Source organism: Armigeres subalbatus, chromosome 1 (assembly GCF_024139115.2).
Source record: "Armigeres subalbatus isolate Guangzhou_Male chromosome 1, GZ_Asu_2, whole genome shotgun sequence".
Lineage (NCBI taxonomy): Eukaryota > Metazoa > Arthropoda > Insecta > Diptera > Culicidae > Armigeres > Armigeres subalbatus.
The window spans coordinates 6,566,106-6,591,757 of NC_085139.1; the positions used below are offsets into that span (position 1 = coordinate 6,566,106).

General features: G+C 46.5%; 1 protein-coding gene and 2 long non-coding RNA genes across 4 annotated transcripts; 1 reads left to right on the forward strand and 2 right to left on the reverse strand.

Annotated features, from left to right (window-relative positions):
• Positions 1–1,934: 1,934 nt before the first annotated feature.
• On the forward strand, positions 1,935–4,977 carry LOC134208048 (uncharacterized). 2 transcript variants are annotated; one of them, XM_062684147.1, is made up of 4 exons: positions 1,935–2,075; positions 2,133–2,220; positions 3,446–3,898; positions 3,955–4,977. In XM_062684147.1, the coding sequence occupies exons 1-4, from the start codon at positions 1,970–1,972 to the stop codon at positions 4,118–4,120; spliced, it is 813 nt and encodes a 270-aa protein (XP_062540131.1). In that variant the 5' UTR covers positions 1,935–1,969; the 3' UTR covers positions 4,121–4,977. The 2 variants fall into 2 exon arrangements, with proteins under 2 accessions (XP_062540131.1, XP_062540132.1); XM_062684148.1 differs by having other exon boundaries at positions 2,012–2,071.
• A 136-nt stretch (positions 4,978–5,113) lies between these two features.
• LOC134208049 (uncharacterized) lies at positions 5,114–6,324 on the reverse strand. The gene is made up of 3 exons (XR_009978476.1): positions 6,064–6,324; positions 5,880–6,001; positions 5,114–5,816 (listed from the first exon to the last, which is right to left on the reverse strand). It is a non-coding gene; the product is annotated as an uncharacterized LOC134208049 (long non-coding RNA).
• An 8,064-nt stretch (positions 6,325–14,388) lies between these two features.
• On the reverse strand, positions 14,389–15,111 carry LOC134208050 (uncharacterized). Its single transcript, XR_009978478.1, has 3 exons — positions 14,725–15,111; positions 14,541–14,662; positions 14,389–14,477 (listed from the first exon to the last, which is right to left on the reverse strand). It is a non-coding gene; the product is annotated as an uncharacterized LOC134208050 (long non-coding RNA).
• Positions 15,112–25,652: the final 10,541 nt, after the last annotated feature.

Below are 25,652 nucleotides of genomic sequence, written 5' to 3' on the forward strand. Positions count from 1 at the left end.
AGAAGGTTAAGTGACCCACGCTGGCGCTGCGCACCGAGCTGCCGACTATTGCCTCTGGCCTCCTAGGCGGAGACCTGAACAACCCACCTTTTACGAAGGGGTTGTCGCCTACACTACTACCACTAATTGAAGAATTGACTTGCATCCCCTCGGCACGGATCGCTTAACGCCTTGGGATTAGGGGTTAGGGACGATGGTCCCCTTGGCCGCACCCCCTCACTCTAGCTGATGTCAGAAGAACAACAGTGCTCAGGCTGCACTACCAGCTAAGTACAAAACCCTTAGCTGGCGGTCGCTTGTCATCGGAAGACCCGTGGAAGCGTGAGATTGGAACTTGTGAGGACCAGAGCTGTGTAGGTCGCTCCTTCCCAGATGACAACTCACCAACTCCTTCCCAGACACCATCAACTCACCATTTCGCAGCCCAAGTCAGTCCGTGTGTATGTGTGTATGTATGTGTGTATGTACACACGAAAACCGAAAAACATTAGCCACTTTTTCATATAGTAATGCTTAACCAATTTTCTCGCAACAAGTTGCATTCGACGGGGGACGAACCCTTGTCGATCACTATTGAATATAACCACGATCGGTCATTGCGTTCAAAAGTTATGAAGAAAATGGTGTGTTGATCCATATAAGCTTGGTCGGTTGATTCTCTACACAGCGTTTACAAGAGCCGTAATGCAGGCAATTATTTATGATGTGTATCACACTACGGCGAAACCAAACGATTGAATCGAAAAAGGCATCGTCACCGCTAGGTGGATTAATCTGGGTTGTTATTTTCAACTTAGAATTATGCAACTCTCGGTTTGTTTTTTCCAGAAATATTGAATCATTCTTTTTGTATTATGAGTATTCAAAGAGGATATGTCTATGATCGGAAATAGATATTTCCTCAGAAACATGCCAGTTTTCTATTTAATCGGAGAGTACAGAGCTACAATTTGTTAGATCTAAGACCTCTTCTCTAATAGAATTTACGAAATTATCATGTCAAGAAATAAAATTGAGAAGTGACTCACCATTTTTGCTGATTCCAGCACTGTGACTGTGTGTTGGGCATTTGCATCACGTCTGATAATTAAAGCCTTTTTTGCAGTAAGAAATTAACGCAGTAGCCTGGACGAGTTATATTTAAACCTGAGATTTTTTGACAATATATTTAATAATAATGAAACTTATTTGCTGGTTCCTCCAACTTCTTACCATATACTTCTTCTTTTTTCTAAAATATCTTAAGCTAGATCGTTGACCTACAAAATGTCGCTTGAGAAGTTCAGTTCAAGGATGTTGACCTTCGTCAGTTTTTCTTCAAATGGATTTGTAATTATGTTCATACTATTCCGTCACCTTGCTCGTTAATTGTCAAGCAAAAAAAATCAAAAGTGAGAAATTGTTACGCGAAAAAAGAAGCACTAACATAGATTCAAATGCGGAACCGCGTAATCAACAGCACGTCACACTATTTCATCATAGTAGGCCTTCTTGTTCCTCTCCAAGGCTGCTACGCCGTCTACCTAATGTGACATAAACGGGTAAAACAGACAATACACATTTTTACACAATTTACCCACAAAAAAGAGCGGGCCGTAATTCAAATTAAACGCACATGTGCAGGAGTAAGCCTAAGAACATCCATTTGGATACCTTACATTGCATTGGAAGAGACATACAGGCCTACCGGCGGCGACTTGCGACAACAGTTCATCTCCAGCAAACGCGGTAAGTGATGGCAAATTTCACGCAAGAAGGATTCCCGCCCGGCTGAAACGGCGAGTCGCCTACTGCGACGGAAATTTTCTTCGGCAGGTCTACCAACACACCGAAGCCTGGGTTCCAATACCAACAGGTTTCATTACCTACCGACCAACTTCCACGGGATGGCGGGCGGGAAAATGACGGGGTTGGCGAAAGATGGTCTATTGTTCAAATCTTGCAAACTGTGACATGATTTCCTTATAAAATGTTCCGTGATTATGGAACTGGATTCATTGCAGTTGGTGCGTTCGGTTTGGTTACATTTGAGGAAGATTGTTTTAGTTTGCGGAGGTTGAAAAGTTATAAAGTTTGTATGTGGCAAAGACCAGTTGTGTAGAATTCTAAATACTGATTCTGTTCTTCTCCAGTTTTCATGTCAGTGAAAATGTTCAGCAAAAATGTGGTCGTGTTTGTGGTGGTCGCCTTAACTGGAATCGAATGCGCCTATGCTCAGAGGTAGGAAATATGCGCCTATGCCGAAAATATGCGAAATTTCTCTTACAAAAAGTTGAATTATTATGTCATTAGCTGCCAAGCAAACAATGTAGTGAAATATGTAGTGATTGAGGATCAAAAACACAAAACAAGCATTGCATAGAAATGTGATGGAATAGTGAAAAGTGTATATGGCTGTAGGAGAAGCTAGATGAATATTTGTGGATCAAGCAAGTGATATTGGTGTTACACAATTTTTAATCCAATTTTATTTCGACGGAAAGCTGTTTATTCAGTGAATAAACTCATCGGGTCTAAACACAAGTCCTTATACCGTTAAACAGCAGAAATTGGTGAAAATTAAAAACAGTATCGATGATTTGTCCATGCTTGTATGTGTACAAGTTGTGATCGATCAACGGTCTCGTAGTTTAGTGCATACAGCGCTTGTCTAATGGACAGGAGAAGTGGGATCAAATCCCATTCGTTGCTTCAGTAATTTATTCATCTTATTAAAGTTTGATTTGACCTACACATTTATTTTCAGGCGCAGTTCCCCAATGTCAACTTTTTTTTTTTCTTTTTTTGATTTACGTATTTTGTTATATTTCGCCAATTAAGGCTGGTTTACTTTTTATTTTGAACACTTATTTCGAATGAGTGTCCTATTCTATGTGCCCATGCCAAATATTTGGGTGCCTTCAGAGGAAGATGGGGAGACTTGATCGCCCCCTGTTTACCGAGAACCAAAGTAGTTTTGTTCTAGCGTATTTTTAGTACAGATTCGCTAATCAAATGATCGCTATGTGGTGAGTTATTTTTTAAATTTACAACCGTATTTATTCTGGAGAACGGTTTGTGTGTTTTGACCCTTCTGAAGATTTTTTTAGTGGCCACGCAAAATGTGATCAACTTATCCTTGTTGCATAAATATGGGGACATTTGATCCCTCATTAGCCATACAAAATGTGAATGATCTTATTTATAAAAATGTCAACATTCCATTACTATTTAAAGATACTTGTATTAAAGGTTTTGCATCAATTTATAAAAAAAATACAAATTCGTTCTCAGGCCTCAATTTTTTTGTAGATTTGACCGATTAGATGAAGGGTTGGCTTGAAAAAATATGTATTGCGTAGATATCATAGAAAGGGGATTCGTAATGCAAGCTCCGCATTGGAATCGCATTGGAATAATAATTTGATTCGATGTGTTTGAATTATTTTCAATACCTCCTGTGTAGCAACAACTGGCGCCGGCCGAACGAAACCAACTACTCCGAAGCGTCGGCAACGAACGATCGTACTCAGCGGCTCGGCCTCACCACCGGCTACGGGGGCGGACTGAATGGGTACGGTTACTCCAGCTCGGGCGTTGGAGGTTACGCACCGCTCAAGATCGACCTGGGTGGCGTCGTCCTGGGAACGTTGGTTGGTATCGGGGCTCTGCTGATCCTGCCCAAGCTGGTGACGGCCTTCGGTGGTGGAGGCTACGGTGGAGGTCACTACCGTAGCGAGAACGGAGACGGAGACTTCAGCCAGCTGTTGAACAAAGTCGATGACATGTTGGCTCAGAACAACATCGATTCGGGTTCCTGCATGCAGAAGGCCATCTGTACGTACGTACAGAAGTCCGACTACCACATGCAGGTCGGAACCGCCGATCAAGTTGAGCATATGATCTTGGCGCTGGCAGAGTAAGTTCATTGAAATTGATATTTGATGGAAATTTCTAAAACTCCGATCTTTTCAGAAACTCTCTTGTGGACTACATGTTGGATGGAACCGCAATCAAGGAAGCGATCAAGAACGGCAAAGCTCAGAGCCGATCCTGTGACGAAATCTACAAATCTTGCCCTCTGGATCGGCAATCCGCACTGCAGGTGTTCAAAAAAATGTTCCCCATGGGCGGGAATTAAAACACCCTCGATCAACACTCTTCGCTTATAATACTTGACAACACCCTCTTTCTTGAAAAACTTAGTACATATCGCCACAACTGTGCCGTATTTGACGAACCACGAACCCCTCATTCCGAATGAAATTTTGCCACACGCCTACTATGTTTCCATGAATGTGGCTCTGCTGTAGCACACGCGACGCGTTTAGTGAATCATCGCCGTTTGTCGTGAGTCTCCATTTTGCATATCTGAAGCGTGACACGCAGCCGATCATCTCAGCGGATAGCGCCGCGGCCAAGAATAGGTTGAAATCAAAAGTAATATTCACAAGCATCACAAGGAGGTGGCAAATACTCAACCTGATTCCAAAAAAGCGCTGATGGCCCGCAGTCATCGTCCGCAAGCGAGTGGTTCTATTTCGGGAAAATTCCAACACAAATAACACACCGCACCCACCACCACCGCCACCGACTGATCGTCCAACGGGGCCGCGTTTCGAGGTTAAATATTTAGTGTGTAGCTCACCCACTGCTAAAAGAGGCGGTAAATCAACATCGCGTTTTGGGGAATGGCAACTGTTTACAACAGAAAATTTTAATTTTTCGGGAATGCGGGAAATAACGACGTCGCAAAAGAATGACACGTTCAGTAACGAATGCACTCTTTGCAATAGCTATAATTTTTATGATGCTTTTGTTTCCGGTTTGCCAGTTGTTCTACTTTCTATCGCTTGCAAATCATAAATTGAATAAAAAAAAACAAACACCAAAAAAAATGTTTATGAAGGGGACTCAATTTTAGTACTGTAAGAATTGAATGTGAGGAAGACCAGTGTAAATAAATATGCTTTAATGCGATAAACGAGCAAACATGAATTCAAGTCTGCTGTGATATTTTTGTTGGATGACAGAATACCAAGAAACGACGTCATATTTCCAATAAATCTGACTAAGCTTGTTGTGAAACGACCTCTGCTGGGATCAAAAGCATTGGTCGGCTCGGCTAACTAACATCGAACGCCACAAAATAAGCTCAACAACGAAACATATACATGATACACACATTTATTGAGCTAGCATGCCCTTTCTTAGGAAAAAATCATTGCCCTAACTCCTATTCTCAGCCCTAGCTAAACCATGGTTTTTACTCACGCTACAGAGGCACACATCCGCGCCACCCTCATCATGCTGTGGTTATTCGTGCCCGGATTTCGCACCATCCTGGGCTGAACTATCCGAGCTTACCGACGTTCAATTTTACTGCTCTTGCCGATTGGCGAGTTCGTCACGCAATAGCTTGTCACCAGCCGCCTGGTCGCAACAATTATCCCGTCTCCGATTGAGTGATGCGGCTATCGTTGCCCCGAACACTGCTGAACCTTGCGAAGCCCAGTGTTGCAGTTGCTCGCTGCGGAATTCTCGGTTGTTGCACGAGTTCGCCTCCCGGGACTTGACCCCTCCGTCCGGCAGATCCGTCCGACCCCTCCGTCCGGCAGCAATCAACCCGAAGAGAATATCTGCTCAATCGTGATCAGCAGTCCATAAAAAAAAAGCCCTGTGATTCGAAGAATTTCTTTAGATTCCTTATCTATTTTGCAACCAGATCACACTTACTTCTAGTGAAGGCTTTCTTCGTGATTTTCCGCACCAATCCGGTATCGTCTCGACCGAGTCAACTGATTCCGTTGGATTCGTTGACTCCCAGGATCGCACTGCTGTTTTGTGGAGAAGAATCGAATTAATTGAAGGCCACATTCGGATTATTCCTTCATTCTTACCGGAATGTTTGCTTTCAGTCGGCAATTCCCACGCTCCTCCGGCGTGTTTCCTTGCGAATTGTGCTTTTGCAAGTACTTTCCCGAAATTCTCGAACTGCAATCTCCCGACACGAGACGAATATCTGTTTGTGTGTAGCGAAGAAAGTTAAACACTTTTCGTGAGATTTTCTTTTGTTTGTCTTACCGGGTTTTATTCCTCCAACGGGCCCGTTTTTGACTAATACGTGGCTCCACGAACAACCCGTCAGTGTCCCGACGCGGGGTTCTAAGATTTTGCGCTTTTGTCCGTCGCTACGATGCCACTACGAAGGCAATCTTTTGGTGAAGTTCCACTATCACTACGCGGCTTACAAATTTCCGACTGTATGGCGACCACGATTTTGCGGTGAGATTTTTCCGTCACTGCAGCAGCACCGGTGGCACCTTTTTTCACCCGCGAAGCAACACGAACAGTGGTGCAAGTGCGGACAACGAACGGATGTGAGAAACGCTGTAACTAATTCTCGTTTTACCCATATGGCGGCGAATCGGAATGACAGAAGTAATCGTTGCTTGCGGCTGCGATCTTTTAAATTGGCAGTTGACGCTTAGGGTGATCCCAGATTTGCGAACAGCTTGTTGCTTTTTGTATTCGATGGTGCATGTAGCTTTACGAGTTGTTTAATTGGGATGTTTTACTTCCTTAGGGCAGCATCAAATAAACTTAACGTAACACAACCATACCACAGGCGCAAAGTTTTTTGTGAGCGCTGACGGGCAGCTCACAAAAAACTCTTAGACTCACTTCCTCAAGAAATCGCAGAGAGACAGAGCAGATCAAACGTCATCGACTTAAGCAGACCTTAAGATTTAAACAACTACAACATAACTAACATATGCAAGCATTCTTACTTGCCAGATCCATAAGCTCAAACATAATCAAAACAAACATAACGGCAGCGAGTCCTGCCAGAGGTGATCTGAACGCTCACTAATGAGCAAAAGTCTCTGCGCTTTTCTTGTCCCATCATCTGTGCTATGCCGACCCTGTGGCAAAACACTCAAACTTGATCTACACTAGTTTTAGAGGCTACAATAAAACTAGAGATCTTACATGTAACAAAATGTACAAACTAAAGTTGGCTAATAAAAGAACGAGTACAGCGGATACTGACTGCTACGTTTGAGAAAAGGAAACATTTCCGAATCCTAAATCACTACGAGCCCAATAGGAGGTTTTACCGCGCCCCCCGGTCGCGTTGCTTCGGTAGAGTTTTTCGTAGTGACCCCCATGTAACAGACTACCACTGCGTTCTAGACCCACGCCTGTATCAGTCAATGTCGCTCAGACGGATTTGCACCTTTGTCGCTAACTTGCCTTCTCGGAAGATTGTTGTTGTGTAGGCAATGCTGCTTGTACGCCGGCTCCAGTCGGCTGAACGCTGATCGATGTTTTTTCGGATGATGTGGTAGTGACCGTGTTTGCAGCTGTATCTGATGTGGTGGTCGACTTGATGGCAAGGATGGCGAGGTTTCGTTTCTTGTCGTTGGTCCTCTAGCCTTTTCCGTATATCGTGTTTTAGTGGCGGTTTCGCTCGTCGTTGACAGCTCCTTGCTTCTGCTGCTGTTTGCATAGCTTGCTTGGTTGTCAATGGCATTTGGAGCCTCCATACTAGTTTTCATGGTCCCAACCTCCCGCGCCGCCTGTCAGATGTAGCGACTCTGCTTTCTCGGCCGCGCCGACTCTGTTGTTGGTACTTGGGGCCTCCGTACTAACTTTGAGGGTTCCAATCTCTCGCGCCTGCCCTAGGCTTCCTACGAAGCCAGCCAGTACTGCCAGCTGATATCCCGCTGCGCCTGATAGTGGCCGTAAGCATCAACTCCGCGCTGGATCGATTTTTGGTCGTCAACTCCGGGTCTCCACTCCTCCTATCCAAGACACTAACTGGTGCACTGCAGAGATCCCTAAGTCCCGTTTCCAGAATCGAAGGGTACGATTTCTCCCGTATCGTGAACGGCAAACGGTCCATCCCCTGGCGCGATGGAAATGGGCGGTGGACCGCAATTTGGCTTGTTTCTCAGTGGTATCTGGAGCCTCTTACTTCCAAACTCAAGAGTTCCAGTCTCCCTTGCCTGTGGTAGGCCGATTGGCCTTGGTGTTGTTTGGTGTAATGATCGCATAGCGTATGTTGTTTTCCGATGAAGGTTGTGGTTGGCAGCGATTGCTGCGTACATAGCTGAAGGAGTGTCAAGGTGGAGAGGTAGTTTTATTGTAATGTTGTTGCTCATCACACCTGACTGACGCCTTGCTGGGACGTTTGTCGTGTTGATGCCGCTGAACGGTGAAGTTTGATTCCGGTGGCGAGAATTGAATTCTGCGTGGAGCAGCACCGTCTAGGTCCTCCGTGTTTCCGGAGCATGTCGGCCTATTATTTCACTGTGTACCTTCTGCTTCCCTTGGGTGTTGTCTCCTCGTTCTGCACCGTTGAATCTTGACTGCCTTGCGTATTTTGTTGATTCTCCGTGGATCATCTGTTGTTGACAGCTTTTGCTGTTTACATAGCTTGTTAATTACTGCACTAGTCGGGTTTAATGTCCTTGGCGTGGTACTGACCACGCTTGCCATTCCGTACGTCCTCCAGCATGTATAGATTGCTTCCGATAATCTTGATTACTGTAGCTGGAACGAACTTGGAATCGAGCTTGCGATTAATGTAATCCACCTTGGATGACTGTGTGAAGGTTCTTCGCCAGACGAGATCACCGACCTTGAACGTGATGTTCCGTGTCCTCAGGTTGTAACTCTGCTTGGTTTTCTCGTGGTTGTTCTTGATTCGTTGGATGATGAATTCTTGGATTCGGTGAATCGCTGAGAGACGAACGTCTTGATCTACCTTGGGATCATCTTGCGTATTCAACTCCTGCTGAGTGTATAGATCGGTGTGCAATATCAGCTCCCTGCCGAAGTTGGCGTAATGCAGACTGACACCGGTGGCTTCGTGTTTTGCTCCATTTATAGCTGCGACGATTGCTTGCAGGTTCTCATCCCACCCTCGGTGGACTTCATCCAGGAGAGCACATATGCACGTGATTAGTACGCGGTTCACTCTTTCGGCATTGTTCACCATCGGACAGTAGAACGCGGTCTTCATGTGAATGATGTTGTGCTTGGATATTAAAGCTTTGAAAGCTGCCGATAGAAACTGCTTTCCATTGTCTGAAAGGATGATCCGTGGCCGCGAGTATCGAAGGAAAACTTGTTTTTCCAGAAATTCCACCATTTTGAGCGAGTCTGCTGACCTCATTGGATGAACGATGACGTATTTTGTTACCCAGTCCACTACGACGAGCATCACCGTGTTCCCGATGCGTGAGCGAGTGAACGGACCGACGAAGTCAATTGATACTAATTCCCACGGCACGCGAGCCGGCTTGAGACCTCCCATGTTTGGCATCATCGCTTTATTTGGGGCTTTGCTTGCTTTACAAGTTTCACAGCTTCTAACATACCGAGCCACGTCTTCAATCATCTTGGGCCAGTAGAAGTGGTGTTGGATCTTCTGCCATGTTTTCTGGAAACCTAGATGCGCTCCTGAAGTTGAATCGTGGAACTTCGCAATTACTTCTGCTCGCTGATTGAGTGGCACAACCTTCTTCCACTTATGCTCTACTGCTCCTTCTTGGTTCTTGCAACTGCAGTTCTTGTAGAGTTCTTGGTTCACCACGCGGAAATCCGGGAATTTGCCACCCTCTTGCTGTACTCGTTGAACCAACCGCTGATACCACTGATCGACCGAAGCATCAACCGAAAACACTAGTGCGTTTACAATTCTCGACAGTGCGTCTGGAACTGTGTTTATTACTCCCTTCCGGTATTTGATATCAAAATCGAATGCGTTAAGTCTCAGTATCCAGCGACTCATGAGCGCCGTCGGGTTCTTCATGGACTTGAGATAGCTTAACGCCGAGTGATCGCAGTGCACCGTAAACTTTGTTCCTTCCACATATGCTCTGAACTTCTCAATCGCTCTGATAACGGCGAGGCACTCCCGCTCGGTTACTGAGTATTTTCTCTCGGAGGATGATAGCTTTTGCGAGAAATATGCTATGGGGTGTTCTTCTCCGTCAGTTTCCTGGGTCAAAACAGCACCTATCGCCACGTCGCTAGCGTCACAGGCGATGGCGAATGGCTTGCAGTGATCGGGCATCGCTAGAACTGGTGCCGATACGAGAGCTGATTTGAGCTTCAGAAATGCTTCGTCCGCTTCGCTTGTCCAGCGAAACTTCGCTTTTGTCTTTGTTAGCTCCGTGAGAGGAACTGCGATTCTCGAGAAGTTCGCTATGAACCTGCGATACCAGTTCGACATGCCCAGAAACCGTTGCACCTCCTTCCTGCACTGCGGAACTGGAAACCGAACTATGCACTCAATCTTCTCCTGGTCGACGTTCCATCCACTTTGATTGAGCACGTACCCCAGGTACTTCATCTCTTCCAAACAAAACTTTGATTTATCGGCGGAGATAGTCAGTCCCGCATCCTTCAAACGTTGGGCGACCTTCTCCAGCATCTTAATGTGATCATCGAAAGCACGGGAACAGATGATGATGTCATCGAGGTAATGAAACACATGGGGCTCCAAGTCAGCGAACAAGTGGGTCATGAGACGCGCCAGAGCCTGGCTCGCCGTGCACAGACCAAACGGCACGACCTTAAACTGGAAGTGACCTCTCTGTGGCACCGTAAACGCTGTGACTGGACGAGAACTGGCTTCCAGCGGTAGCTGCCAGAAGGCATCTTTCAGGTCGATCGCTGAGATGTATGTGCAACCACTGAGATTATTCATGATCGCAGATATCTGAGGTATTGGATACCCTTCGTTTACCATCACCGAGTTGAGGTGACGCGCGTCTAGGCATACTCGATATTGACCCGTTTTCTTTTTCACGGCTACTAACGGATTATTCCACGGCGAGAATAGTGCCTCTTCAATCACGTCGAGTTCCAGCATACGGTCGATCTCTTTGTTCACTTCATCTAGCACGTACTTCGACATCGGGTAGTAGCGTTGTTTCCGCGGTTTTGCGTCTCCTATGTCGATGCGGTGGGTATAGCGATCCGTTCTGCCCAGCTTTCCGGGTTCTGCTTTCGGGAATTTACTTATTGCTTCCTGGAGTCGAGTGTGCTCTTCCGTGCGTAACTCCTTTGTCGCTTCCTGTTTTGACTTCTCTTCCTTCTCGTCTTGCAGAGTCATGGTACAACATATAGGCTTGATGCCGAAAGTGTTCCAGAAGTTCATTCCGAAAATCACACACGTCGGCAAAGTTGGGAGTAGCAACATGGTGACGACTTCGTTCTTATTGTTGTATGCTACCGGTAGCCGAGTGTAGGACTGTATCCTGTGCTCGGTGCCGTCGGCTGTTCGTATTCCTCCTTCAAGTGCTGTTTTCTGTAGTCCTAACTCCTGTGCTAACCTCGTGTGATCGCCTCCTAGGATGGAGCAGTTGGCGCCACTATCGAGTAACCCTGTAATCTGCCTGCCGAGAACTTCTACTACTGCGTGAGGGCGATTGTCATTGTCGGGGTTGATGATCAGTGAACTGATCTCGAGTGTGTCTGGTATTGTTGAGGGATCGTTGACTTGATGCGAGGACTCTGCTCCCTCGGTTATTGGTTCCCCGCTATCGCGTTTCCCGAACGTTGACGGCACGTCGGACAACTTCGTAGCGAGAATCCCTTCTGTCCACAGCGGTAGCAGAACAGCACAGCCTGTGGTTTAGCTGATCCATGAAACGGTGTCCCTCTTCGTCACAATTCCAGCACATTATCACCGCAGGTGGCCCACGAGCGATTGTTGCCTCAGGCGCCTGTCCTTGTTGGAGATTGGAACTACCGCCCGACGATTGTTGACGCTGCTGGTCGAAAACTTGCCTACCTACTGCTTCACGACGGTCGAATCGTAGTTTGAGAGCGTTCACTTGCTGTAGTATCGCCTCCATACGCTGGTCTATTCTTTCCTCTTCTGGACAGTCGCTTTCCACCGGTACTTCACCGCTTGTGTAGCTCTGCGCGTTGTCTGCTTCCAATGCATGGACTCTTCCAAAACGTTGCAATGGTTGCTGTGGTTTTGCTTGACGCTGTGATGGATTTGGAGTGGCTAAAGCTGGTTCTATCAAAGCACCGTAAGGCAGCGAGATCCGCCGCTGGTATTGCTGCAGCTTCCGGAGTTCATCCAGTTCCTTGCATGCTTTCACCAGCAATCGCATGGAGTTCTGCGAAGCGGCGATGGGCGCGTACGTTGAATTCATGTTCTTCTTGATTATGAACAGCTTCTCCAGATCGCTCATCGGTGGATCAACGTATTGGAATAGAGTCGAGATGTCCTGGTAGAATTTGCTGAACGGCTCATCCTCGCCTTGTATGCGGTGGTAGGCCTCTGCCCTCAAGATATAAGCGTAGCTTGCTGGTAGGAACTCGTGTCTAATTAGGCGTTTGAAATCCTCCCAGGAACCGAATACACCTGTAACATACATGTTGCTGTACCAGTTGAGAGCATCGTCCAACAGCAAATGTTTGACGCTTTTCAGCAGCAAATCATCTGCGATCTCTTCTGATGCGGCGAATGTTTCTACCCGTTGCAGGAATGTGTTCAGCGATGAGCCATCCTTTTCCCCCTTGTAGCGGAACGGCCAGTTGTGAATTGCTTTCAGCGTCCTCCTTTCCTCGAAGAGCGGCCTCGGAACATTATCTTGCCAACCTTGGTTTCGATACGGATCGCAGTTTTGCCATCGCTGATTCAGGCTGCGCAGCTGATTGTACTCCTGGAAGTGTAAATCCTCCCTAACGTCTGGCTCGACTGCTTCTGTTCTCGACTCATACGGAGGTGGAGCGAAGCTACTGAATGTTGGCTCACGCATGCTGGATTCTTTCTGTAGGCTATACCTGCTACTCTGGACTGTTGGACGTTGACTCGCATTCCTGTAACCTCTTCCTCGATTGACTCGTTGAACTTCTAGGGATTCTGCTCCGTGTTCACTGCCCTGGACATTTGGACTATTTCGCGTTGGAAGTGCTGCTAACGGATCGGTCATTGTTGGCGTCGATCTGGATTGTTGTCTAACTTCCTCGGTTTGGATGACGAAATCTTGATTTTCTTCATTTGACTGCTCCCTTGGATCTCCGTTCTCGTCGAATCCTCGAAAGTTTGCTCCGGGTGATGTGGAAGTCTGCATCGTTCCTTTGGGAACAGCACCAGTGTTTTTCGCACTATCACTGTTCACTTTTGTTCTCACCTGTTTTTTCGTTCTTCCCAATGCGTCGTCTGTATCCTCCAACGAAAACTGCACCAATAGCGACAAAGTTGCATGTGTTTCACTGTGATTAGCCGGAGGATCTACGATGGCTAACCGATCGCGATAATGAATTAAACGCGATCGTATTACACGCACTGCTGGAAGATCACCGCGCTTGAAGGCTCCGTCGAGTTCCGAAACTATTTTGCTTACTTCCGATTGACATTGACTGATGTTGTCGACAGCTTCCATAACATGGGAAGAAGTGTCATAAATTGTGTTTTTAATTTCATCTTCCTGCATGAGAGCACGCAAACGGACGGCTCTCGCCCTGCGAGGAAGTGAACCAAGATTAGTTACGTGGCGCAACGCCAATTCGTAACCTATTTCCTCCTCTGTCAGGCTTGCTGGATCCATGATCCTTAAGGTCTAAAATTAGCCAACTAATAAAATAAGTGGTAGGTTCTTAACGTGTTACTAAACAGAAATTGTGCCACAAACTCAACACAAATTTCCAAAAACTCAAAAATCTACAAACCACAAACTAAATGGTTCGTTTTGTTGGGCGCCAGTGTTGTGAAACGACCTCTGCTGGGATCAAAAGCATTGGTCGGCTCGGCTAACTAACATCGAACGCCACAAAATAAGCTCAACAACGAAACATATACATGATTCACACATTTATTGAGCTAGCATGCCCTTTCTTAGGAAAAATCATTGCCCTAACTCCTATTCTCAGCCCTAGCTAAACCATGGGTTTTACTCACGCTACAGAGGCACACATCCGCGCCACCCTCATCATGCTGTGGTTATTCGTGCCCGGATTTCGCACCATCCTGGGCTGAACTATCCGAGCTTACCGACGTTCAATTTTACTGCTCTTGCCGATTGGCGAGTTCGTCACGCAATAGCTTGTCACCAGCCGCCTGGTCGCAACAATTATCCCGTCTCCGATTGAGTGATGCGGCTATCGTTGCCCCGAACACTGCTGAACCTTGCGAAGCCCAGTGTTGCAGTTGCTCGCTGCGGAATTCTCGGTTGTTGCACGAGTTCGCCTCCCGGGACTTGACCCTCCGTCCGGCAGATCCGTCCGACCCCTCCGTCCGGCAGCAATCAACCCGAAGAGAATATCTGCTCAATCGTGATCAGCAGTCCATAAAGAAAAAGCCCTGTGATTCGAAGAATTTCTTTAGATTCCTTATCTATTTTGCAACCAGATCACACTTACTTCTAGTGAAGGCTTTCTTCGTGATTTTCCGCACCAATCCGGTATCGTCTCGACCGAGTCAACTGATTCCGTTGGATTCGTTGACTCCCAGGATCGCACTGCTGTTTTGTGGAGAAGAATCGAATTAATTGAAGGCCACATTCGGATTATTCCTTCATTCTTACCGGAATGTTTGCTTTCAGTCGGCAATTCCCACGCTCCTCCGGCGTGTTTCCTTGCGAATTGTGCTTTTGCAAGTACTTTCCCGAAATTCTCGAACTGCAATCTCCCGACACGAGACGAATATCTGTTTGTGTGTAGCGAAGAAAGTTAAACACTTTTCGTGAGATTTTCTTTTGTTTGTCTTACCGGGTTTTATTCCTCCAACGGGCCCGTTTTTGACTAATACGTGGCTCCACGAACAACCCGTCAGTGTCCCGACGCGGGGTTCTAAGATTTTGCGCTTTTGTCCGTCGCTACGATGCCACTACGAAGGCAATCTTTTGGTGAAGTTCCACTATCACTACGCGGCTTACAAATTTCCGACTGTATGGCGACCACGATTTTGCGGTGAGATTTTTCCGTCACTGCAGCAGCACCGGTGGCACCTTTTTTCACCCGCGAAGCAACACGAACAGTGGTGCAAGTGCGGACGGCGAACGGATGTGAGAAACGCTGTAACTAATTCTCGTTTTACCCATATGGCGGCGAATCGGAATGACAGAAGTAATCGTTGCTTGCGGCTGCGATCTTTTAAATTGGCAGTTGACGCTTAGGGTGATCCCAGATTTGCGAACAGCTTGTTGCTTTTGTATTCGATGGTGCATGTAGCCTTACGAGTTGTTTAATTGGGATGTTTTACTTCCTTATGGCAGCATCAAATAAACTTAACGTAACAAGCTTCCAACAGACCCACATAAATAAGCAAACGAACGATCCGATCGGCGCAAATTCGCTGAGGTCACATTTTATGCGTACACCCACTTTTCAAAAAACGCGTGAAAATTAATACTATTATAGGTAAATATGTTTACACAAAATATATTCATATTCTATTTAAAAGGTCGAATTTTAAATTTTCACCTGCTGTTACTTTTATGCTATCCTGTTACTTTTATTCACTTTATTGATCATAAGTTTTGTTTTAACCTTTGTTAGGATTTGGTTCAATCAAAGTTAATTGCCTGTATTCCGGGGCTTAAACCACCCGACTTGGACATTAATTTACAATTTTCTGAAAACTCATATGTGAATATGATAATGATTTGAAAAATGTATTGGGGGTCACCACTTTCCCTTCGATGGAAATCGAACTCACGACCCTCAGTACGCTAGACTGGTGCTTTAAACAACTAAGCTATGAAGGACCTCCGTCGGCCTTCGCAACCTAGCGGCTACTGAATGAGCTCGAGATTCCCAAATTGGACGCATCGTCAAATCACTCGCAAACCATTTGTCAAGCCAACACTTCCACATGTGTGGGAGTTAGGAGTAATGTTTTTTAATAGTAATTAAGTTCAACACTAATTGATTCCAAGTTGCAATTCCGATTTTGCTAGACCAGCTGCAGTTATACAGAGAACTAATGAATTACTGGTATTGGGCCTTCATCTTGCAAATGGATCGAATGTGTTCACAACGACAATGACGTGCAAGCCAGATTGCAAATCAATTGCAAAAATAATCAAAAAGGAAGGTGTAGGGTAAGACGGAATAATATGACACCATTTAGGTATTTCGACCTTAACAGTAAGGTCGTCTATAGTGTTTCGTACTTGCCCGAGTGGCCACATGTGTCCAAAACGGTTTGATTTGTTACCGATGTTAACAAGGACAACCAGCAACCCTGTTGGGTTTGCATTGATAGACATATAATATATTTATTATTATTTATTTATCAGACTAAGGCAGAAGTGGCCTGTGCTGCACATAAAAGTCTTCTCCATTCAGCTCGGTCCGTGGCTGTACTTCGCCAGCCACGCAGCCTTCGGAGGGTCCGCAAATCGTCCTCCACCTGATCGATCCACCTTGCCCGCTGTGCACCTCGCCTTCTTGTTCCCGTCGGATCGTTGTCGAGAACCATTTTCACCGGATTACTGTCCGATAGTCTGGCTACGTGCCCGGCCCACCGCAGTCTTCCGATTATCGCGATGTGGACGATGGATGGTTCTCCCAACAGCTGATGCAACTCGTGGTTCATTCGCGTCCTCCACGTACCGTCTGCCATCTGACCCCACCATAGATGGTATGCAGCACTTTTCGAAAACTCCCAGTGCGCACTGGTCCTCCACGAGCATCGTCCAGGTCTCGTGTCCGTAGAGAACTACCGGTCTAATAAGCGTTTTGTAGATAGTCAGTTTGGTACGATAGATAGCCGTGGTGGCCGTAGCCGATAGAAACTCGTGGTGGGTGGCTCACATTGACCTCTCTTGAGCCTCTTCCTATCATGTACTTTGTCTTCGACGTGTTGATGACTAGTCCAATTCGTTTAGCTTCGCTTTCCGTCTGATGTAAGCTTCCTCCATCCTCTCAAAGTTACGTGCCATGATATCAATGTCGTCGGCGAAACCAAATAACTGGACGGATTCCGTGAAAATCGTATCACTCGTGTCAATCCCTGTCCTTCGTATTACTCCCTCCAAAGCGATGTTGAATAGCAGACACGAAAGACCATCACCTTGCCGTAACCCTCTGCGCGTTTCGAAGGGACTCACTCGAGAATGCCCTTGAAGCTCGAACTACGCACATCACCCGATCCATCGTCGCCTTGATCAACCGTATCAGTTTATCCGGAAATCCGTTTTCGTGCATTAGCTGCCATAGCTGGTTCCGATCGATTGTATTATATGCGGCTTTGAAGTCGATAAATAGATGATGTGTGGGCACGTTGGATTCGCGGCATTTCTACAGTACTTGGCGAATGGCGAACACCTGGTCTGTGGTAGAGCGTTCACCCATAAATCCCGCCTGGTACTGCCCCACGAGCTCTCTTGCAATTGGTGTTAGTCGGCGGCATAAAATTTGGGAGAGTACCTTGTAGGCGGCGTTCAGCAATGTGATTGCGCGGTAGTTGCTACAATCCAGCTTATCGCCCTTTTTGTAGATAGAACATACGACACCTTCCATCCACTCCTGCGGCAGAACCTAGTCCTCCCAAACCTTGGTAATCACCCAGTGCAACGCTCTAGCCAGTGCCTCACCACCATGTTTAAACAGCTCTCCTGGTAGTTGGTCAACTCCAGGGGCTTTGTTGTTCTTCAGCCGGCCGATCTCCTCCTGGATTTCCTGGAGATTCGGAACCGGAAGTCGCATGTCCTGCAAACGTGCTCCTAGGTTCATTACCATACCGCCACCGTTGTCTGCCATATCGCCGTTCAGGTGCTATTCGTAGAGCTGCCGCCACCTTTGGATCACCTCACAATCGTTTGTAAGAAGGTTCCCGTTCATGTCCTTACACATATCGGGCTGTGGCACGTGGCCCTTACGTGAACGGTTCAACTTCTCATAGAACTTTCGTGCTTTATTAGCGCGGTACAGTTCCTCCGTCTCTTCACGGTCTCGATCTTCCTGCTGACGCCTTTTCCTCCGGAATATCGAGTTTTGTCTGTTCCGCGCCCGTTTGTATCGTACCTCGTTCGCCCTCGTGCGATGTTGCAGCAATCTCGCCTCATGCTGCATTCATCTCCTCAACTAACTGCTCACATTCGCCATCATACCAGTCGTTTCTCTGATCCGGTGCCACCGTGCCTAGTGCAGCGGTTGCGGTACTTCCAATGGCGGATCGAATATTTCTCCAGCCATCTTCAAGAGACGCTGCGCCTAGCTGCTCTTCCGTGGGAAGTGCCATTTCCAGCTGCTGCGCGAAATCTTGGGCTAGTCTACCGTCTTGCAGCCACCCAATGTTTAGCCGCGGCGGACGACTCCGACGCGTGTTGTACACCGTCGAGAGTTTTGAGCCCAGACATACTGCAACAAGGTAGTGGTCGGATTCAATATTTGCACTGCGGTAGGTGCGTACGTTCGTGATGTCGGAGAAGAATTTACCGTCGATTAGAACGTGGTCGATTTGGTTTTCCGTTACTTGATTAGGTGATTTCCATGTGGCCTTGTGGATATTCTTACGGGGGAAGAAAGTGCTTCGGACTACCATTCCGCGGGAGGCTGCAAAGTTTATGCATCGTTGGCCGTTGTCGTTCGATACGGTATGCAGACTATCCGGTCCGATGACCGGTCTATACATTTCCTCCCTTCCTACCTGAGCGTTCATGTCACCGATGATGATTTTGACGTACCGCAGTGGGCATCCATCGTATGTCTGCTCCAGCTGTGCATAGAACGCTTCTTTCTCATCGTCGGGTCTCCCTCCGTGTGGGCAGTGCACGTTGATGATGCTATAGTTGAAGAAACGGCCTTTAATCCTCAGCTTGCTCATCCTTGCGTTGATTGGCTGCCACCCAATCACGCGTTTGTGCATCTTTCCCAGCACTATAAAGCCGGTTCCCAGCTCGTTGGTGGTGCCACAGCTTTGGTAGAAGGTAGCCGCTCGATGCCCGCTTTTCCACACTTTCTGTCCTGTCCAGCAGATTTCCTGCAGCGCTACGACGTCGAAGTTGCGGGGATGTAATTCATCGTAGATTATCCTGTCGCAACCTGCGAAGCCTAGCGACTTGCAGTTCCATGTTCCAAGCTTCCAATCGTGATCCTTTATTCGTCGCCTAGGTCGTTGCCGATTGTATCGAGTCGTATTATCTTCTATGTCGTTCGTAATGGTTGTTTTTAAAGATGGCTTATTGGGCCTGGGCAAACCTCCTGTCTCGTCGGAAGGCCGTCGTGTCAGGGATGTTTAGCGTCCCACCTAACACCAGGACTTGGGCTTGTGCGCTTTGAGCGGCACACGGTCGCTTTGGCAACAAAAGTTGGACTGGTGGTGAATGCGTCAAAGACAAAGTACATGCTTGCGGGCGGAACCGAGCGCGACAGGGCCCGCCTGGGAAGCAGTGTTACGATAGACGGGGATACTTTCGAGGTGGTCGAGGAATTCGTCTACCTCGGATCCTTGCTAACGGCTGACAACAACGTTAGTCGTGAAATTCGAAGGCGCATCATCTGTGGAAGTCGGGCCTACTACGGGCTCCAGAAGAAACTGCGGTCGAAAAAGATTCGCCACCGCACCAAATGTGTCATGTACAAGACGCTTGTAAGACCGGTTGTCCTCTACGGACATGAAACATGGACAATGCTCGAGGAGGACTTGCAAGCACTCGAAGTATTCGAGAGACGGGTGCTTAGGACCATCTTTGGCGGTGTGCAAGAAGACGGTGTGTGGCGGCGAAGAATGAACCATGAGCTCGCCCAGCTCTACGGCGAACCCAGTATCCAGAAGGTAGCTAAAGCCGGAAGGGTACGATGGGCAGGGCATGTTGCAAGAATGCCGGACAGCAACCCTGCAAAGATGGTGTTCGCTTCCGATCCGGCAGGTACGAGACGACGTGGAGCGCAGCGAGCGAGATGGGCAGACCAGGTGCAGAACGACTTGGCGAGCGTGGGGCGTATCCGAGGATGGAGAGATGCGGCCTCGAACCGTGCATTGTGGCGTCAAATTGTTGATTCAGTGTTATCTGTTTAGATGTTAACTAAATAAATGAAATGAATCCTAGGCAGGCGCCACAACTGGCAGATGGCCTGGGGAGGGATCGTCAAGCCCATGGACATAGTCCCTGCTGCCCTGGATATATATACCCACTAACGATATTTGTAAGACTTCGCACGCAGTATTTTCTTAGGCGTGGCCTAAACACATAAATCTTAAATTTATGTGACTATTCTGTCCTAACAGTGTAAAAAAAGAGCATAGTAAGCCGTGCCTAGCGGTTGACGTATTTTTTGGTGGTTTCAAAAATATTGAATCTCTATCTACCTATATTCAGATGAAAATCGGCTGATCCCTTTTTAAACTCCCGGAGTGAAATCAAAGGCCGTAGGTTATCGGTCATCAAGTCATCGCCATACTAAGCCGTTGTGTGAAAATGAACCAGTTAGCAATCCGATGGATATGAATTGGCAATCCACATCGACAAATCGAAAGCTCATCGGAAACCGAAGACCGGGTGAACGCAGTGAGATAGCGTTGAAAAGACTTGACTGGGCAGTTGGCATTCGGCGTGTTTTGGGTGATCAATTCAAGATCTTCCTTGATCTGTTGGATTCATTAAGTATAATTTTAATTCAATTGTTTGTGTTTTCTCCTGCTATTTAATTTCTTCACTTTTTCCTTCTATATTTTTCCTTATTACTCCATTATTACATTTCCTCATTCATTATTTCCACATATTAAAACTATCAATAATGCATTCAAAATGTATCACTAATGCAAAATTTTGTTTTTCAAATTTTGATTTCAACGTCTCTTGAGAGAGTAGCAAGAGCTCCTAGATTTTCACACAATCGAATTTCATGTCACAAATTTTCCTCCCAAATTCTTGATAACTTTGACGTGATCGGCTCAATTACATATATTGATTTATCAGTATTTATACCATGAGTATTATTATAAATTAATACGGTGATAAACGAATGACAAATGTGCTATGGATTATCGCAGGGAAAACGATATTTATTTTACGATTTAACCATTGAAGTTTACTAAGCGAATAAAGAGTAGAATTGTATCGCGTCGTATCCACTCGCGTTTCCTTTTTGTATTTCGATCATTGTTGCTGATGCAGTGTTGGCATAACACCACAGAATAATGCATCCAATGTATCAAAAACTTAATATTCTTCTTCTTCGTTGGCATTACATCCCCCACTGGGACATTGCCGCCTCGCAGCTAAGTAGGGCCCCATGAGCTTAATATATCGTAAATAATTTCGCAGGAATTACAGAAAGCAAACGGCAAAGTTAACGGCACTAAAAATAGATATCAATGTACTTTACGATTCAATTATATGTGTCTACTCTGTCGATACTGGGTATATGGTGTGGTAGAGTAAGTTAATGTGATGAACCATATATAGTGAACTTGATGTTTCGTAGCTTGATGTGAATCCTGGGTACAACAATCGGTTTATTTTTTTTCTAATTTCAAAATTTAATCTAGAGATTCGATCTTACTCAATCGCGATTGCGTGAAAGTAAGTTCATACATTATTTCCAGTAAAAAAGATATGTGAACTATGACATTTATTTACTCTTTTTGACTTAGGTACATTTATACTGCAGTTACGTGACCACAATCCAATATTAGTCAGATCTCATTTAAGAATAATAATATGTTTTTGATAAAGGTTTTGTTTCATATAGCACAATATTAACTTTGAATTTAACCGTTTTAGATTGAAACAAAAATATTGTCTTATAACAATTCATGTTAACCTATAGTATCCATTTTTTTTATTTCAATTTTATTCAATTATCAACATATTAAATGATATAAATATTGAAATTTGTGCTTCTTTGTCATCAAGAAAAAATATTCACCCAACTGCTCAAAAATTAAGCAATGATTTATTATATGTTATTTGATTAATTTTGGATTGTGATCATAACGTCCCTTATAAAATCCTTTTCTCATAATGGAAAATTGGAAAACATAAAAATGCATTTGTAGTTTGTATAAGAGGTTTTCTAAACGTATTTACTTATCTTAAAATCACCGCTAAACTTTAATTTTCATTTACTTGTAGAAAACGTCATTCGATATGATAATTTTCATCATAGAGCAAAACAATATTGCAAGACTCAATGTGAACGCACCATAATTTTGCGGAGATGAACCAATTAACTGCGTCGGTGACAATAATGGGGCATTGCGGCCACAGTTCAGATAGAACCAAAGGAGTGCGAAAAGTACAAAATGCATGTGAATTGTGTTTATTTCCTGGATATCTTTTATTATTTATTCAGACTAAGGCCGAAGTGGCCTGTGCGGTATATAAGAGTCTTCTCCATTCGGCTCGGTCCATGGCTACACGTCGCCAACCACGCAGTCTACGGAGGGTCCGAAAGTCATCTTCCACCTGATCGATCCACCTTGCCCGCTGCGCACCTCGCCTTCTTGTGCCCGTCGGATCGTTGTCGAGAACCATTTTCACCGGGTTACTGTCCGACATTCTGGCTACGTGCCCGGCCCATCGCAGTCGTCCGATTTTCGCGATGTGAACGATGGATGGTTCTCCCAACAGCTGATGCAATTCGTGGTTCATTCGCCTCCTCCACGTACCGTCCGCCATCTGCACCCCACCATAGATGGTACGCAGCACTTTCCTTTCGAAAACTCCAAGTGCGCGTTGGTCCTCCACGAGCATCGTCCAGGTCTCGTGTCCGTAGAGGACTACCGGTCTAATTAGCGTTTTGTAGATTGTCAGTTTGGTACGGCGGCGAACTCTATTCGATCGGAGCGTCTTGCGGAGTCCAAAGTACGTACGATTTCCAGCCACTATGCGTCTCCGAATTTCTCTGCTGGTGTCATTTTCGGCAGTCACCAGTGAGCCCAAGTACACAAATTCTTCTACCACCTCGATTTCGTCACCACCGATGCAAACTCGCGGTGGGTGGCTCACATTGTCTTCTCTTGAACCTCTGCCTATCATGTACTTCGTCTTCGACGTGTTGATGACTAGTCCGATCCGCTTAGCTTCCCTCTTCAGTCTGATGTAGGCTTCCTCCATCTTCTCAAAGTTACGTGCCATAATATCTATGTCGTCGGCGAAACCAAATAGCTGGACGGACTTATTGAAAATTGTACCACTCGTGTTAATCCCAGCTCTTCGTATTACCCCTTCCAAAGCGATGTTGAATAGCAAACATGAAAGACCATCACCTTGCCGTAACCCTCTGCGGGTTTCGAAGGGACTCGAGAATGCCCCTGAAACTCGAACTACGCACATCACCCGATCCATCGTCGCTTTGATCAACCGTGTCAGTTTATCCGGAAAACCGTGTTCGTGCATTAGCTGCCATAGCTGGTCCCGATCGATTGTATCATATGCGGCTTTGAAGTCGATGAATAGATGATGTGTGGGCACGTTGTATTCGCGGCATTTCTGCAGTACTTGGCGAATGGCGAACACCTGGTCCGTGGTGGAGCGTTCGCCCATAAAACCCGCCTGGTACTGCCCCACGAACTCCCTTGCAGTTGGTGCTAGTCGACGGCATAAAATTTGGGAGAGTACCTTGTAGGCGGCGTTCAGCAATGTGATTGCGCGGTAGTTGCTACAATCCAGCTTATCGCCCTTTTGTAAATGGGACACACGACACCTTCCATCCACTCCTGCGGCAAAACTTCCTCCTCCCAAATCTTGGTAATGACCCAGTGCAGCGCTCTAGCCAGTGCCTCACCACCGTGTTTAAATAGCTCTCCTGGTAGTTGGTCAACCCCAGGGGCTTTGTTGTTCTTCAGCCGGCCAATCTCCTCCTGGATTTCCTGGAGATCCGGAGCCGGTAGAATTATGTCCTGCGCGCGTTCTCCCAGGTCCATCACCATACCGCCATCTTCGTCTGCCACATCGCCATTCAGGTGTTCTTCGTAGTGCTGCCGCCACCTTTGGATCACCTCACGCTCGTTCGTAAGGAGGTTCCCGTTTATGTCCTTATACATATCAGGCTGTGGCACGTGGCCCTTACGTGAACGGTTCAACTTCTCATAGAACTTTCGTGCTTTATTAGCGCGGTACAGTTGCTCCGTTTCTTGACGGTCTCGATCTTCCTGCTGGCGCTTTTTCCTCCGGAAAATCGAGTTTTGTCTGTTCCGCGCCCGTTTATATCGTGCCTCGTTCGCCCTCGTGCGGTGTTGCAGCAATCTCGCCCATGCTGCATTCTTCTCTTCCACTAACTGCTCACATTCGCCGTCATACCAGTCGTTTCTCTGATCCGGGGGCACCGTGCCTAGTGCAGCGGTTGCGGTGCTTCCAATGGCGGATCGGATATCTCTCCAGCCATCTTCAAGAGACGCTGCGCCTAGCTGCACTTCCAGCTGCTGCGCGTATTCTTGGGCTAGTCTACCGTCTTGTAGCCGCCCAATGTTAAGCCGCGGCGTCCGACTTCGACGCGTGTTGTACACCGTCGAGAGTTTTGAGCGCAGGCATACTGCAACGAGGTAGTGGTCGGATTCAATATTCGCACTGCGGTAAGTGCGGACATTCGTGATGTCGGAGAAGAATTTACCGTCGATTAGAACGTGATCGATTTGGTTTTCCGTTTCTTGGTTAGGTGATCTCCATGTGGCCTTGTGGATATTTTTGCGGGGAAAGAAGGTGCTTCGGACTACCATTCCGCGGGAGGCTGCGAAGTTTATGCATCGTTGGCCGTTGTCATTCGATACGGTGTGCAGACTATCCGGTCCGATGACCGGTCTATACATTTCCTCCCTTCCTACCTGTGCGTTCATGTCGCCGATGACGATTTTAACGTCCCGCAGTGGGCATCCATCGTATGTCTGCTCCAGCTGTGCGTAGAACGCTTCTTTCTCGTCGTCGGGTCTCCCTTCGTGTGGGCAGTGCACGTTGATGATGCTATAGTTGAAGAAACGGCCTTTAATCCTCAGCTTGCACATCCTTGCGTTGATTGGCTGCCACCCAATCACGCGTTGGCGCATCTTACCCAGCACTATGAAGCCGGTTCCCAGCTCGTTGGTGGTGCCACAGTTTGGTAGAAGGTAGCCGCTCGATGCCCGCTTTTCCACACTTTCTGTCCTGTCCAGCAAATCTCCTGCAGCGCCACGACGTCGAAGTTGCGGGGATGTAATTCATCGTAGATCATCCTGTCGCAACCTGCGAAACCTAGCGACTTGCAATTCCATGTTCCAAGCTGGATATCTAGCTTGTTTAAAACTGGAGCAATTTTGATAGTGGACGCACAAATCGGGTGAGCTCGTGAATCGTTCCAGTTCTTTACTTTTCATTGCTTTTATAATATATAAATTCATCAAATTCGACACTAAATACGTACAGGGCATCGTTGCTGCTATTGCCGCGGATATTGTGGGAATCCCAGGTATCCGGTTCACGCTTTAGTAAGCAACGGTGGCTCTTCTCGACCTTCTATTCCCTGAGTAGTCACTACGAATAAGGGCGTCCTTGTGAAGTTTTGCTATACCTGTTATGAACTACTAATACATCCTATTCCCCACACTTTCTGAAGAAACCTTTCTTGCTTCAGGAGTGAATCCTTTTTGTAGTATTAGTCTTCGTAACAAAAGGACACCATAACGGAGCATGAGATCAGATCAAATTATTCGTAGTACTACTTGACCAACACCCCCAGCTGGGTGAGGGGTAGAGGATGACGCACACACACAC

Excerpts from the sequence above, each read along its gene's own strand:
- LOC134208048 (XM_062684147.1), top strand. The coding sequence starts at position 1,970 with ATGTTCCGTGATTATGGAACTGGATTCATTGCAGTTGGTGCGTTCGGT. Across the intron at positions 2,076-2,132 it reads GTTGAAAAGTTATAAAGTTT|TTTTCATGTCAGTGAAAATG; the intron begins GTATGTGGCAAA and ends GTTCTTCTCCAG. Across the intron at positions 3,899-3,954 it reads ATGATCTTGGCGCTGGCAGA|AAACTCTCTTGTGGACTACA; the intron begins GTAAGTTCATTG and ends CGATCTTTTCAG.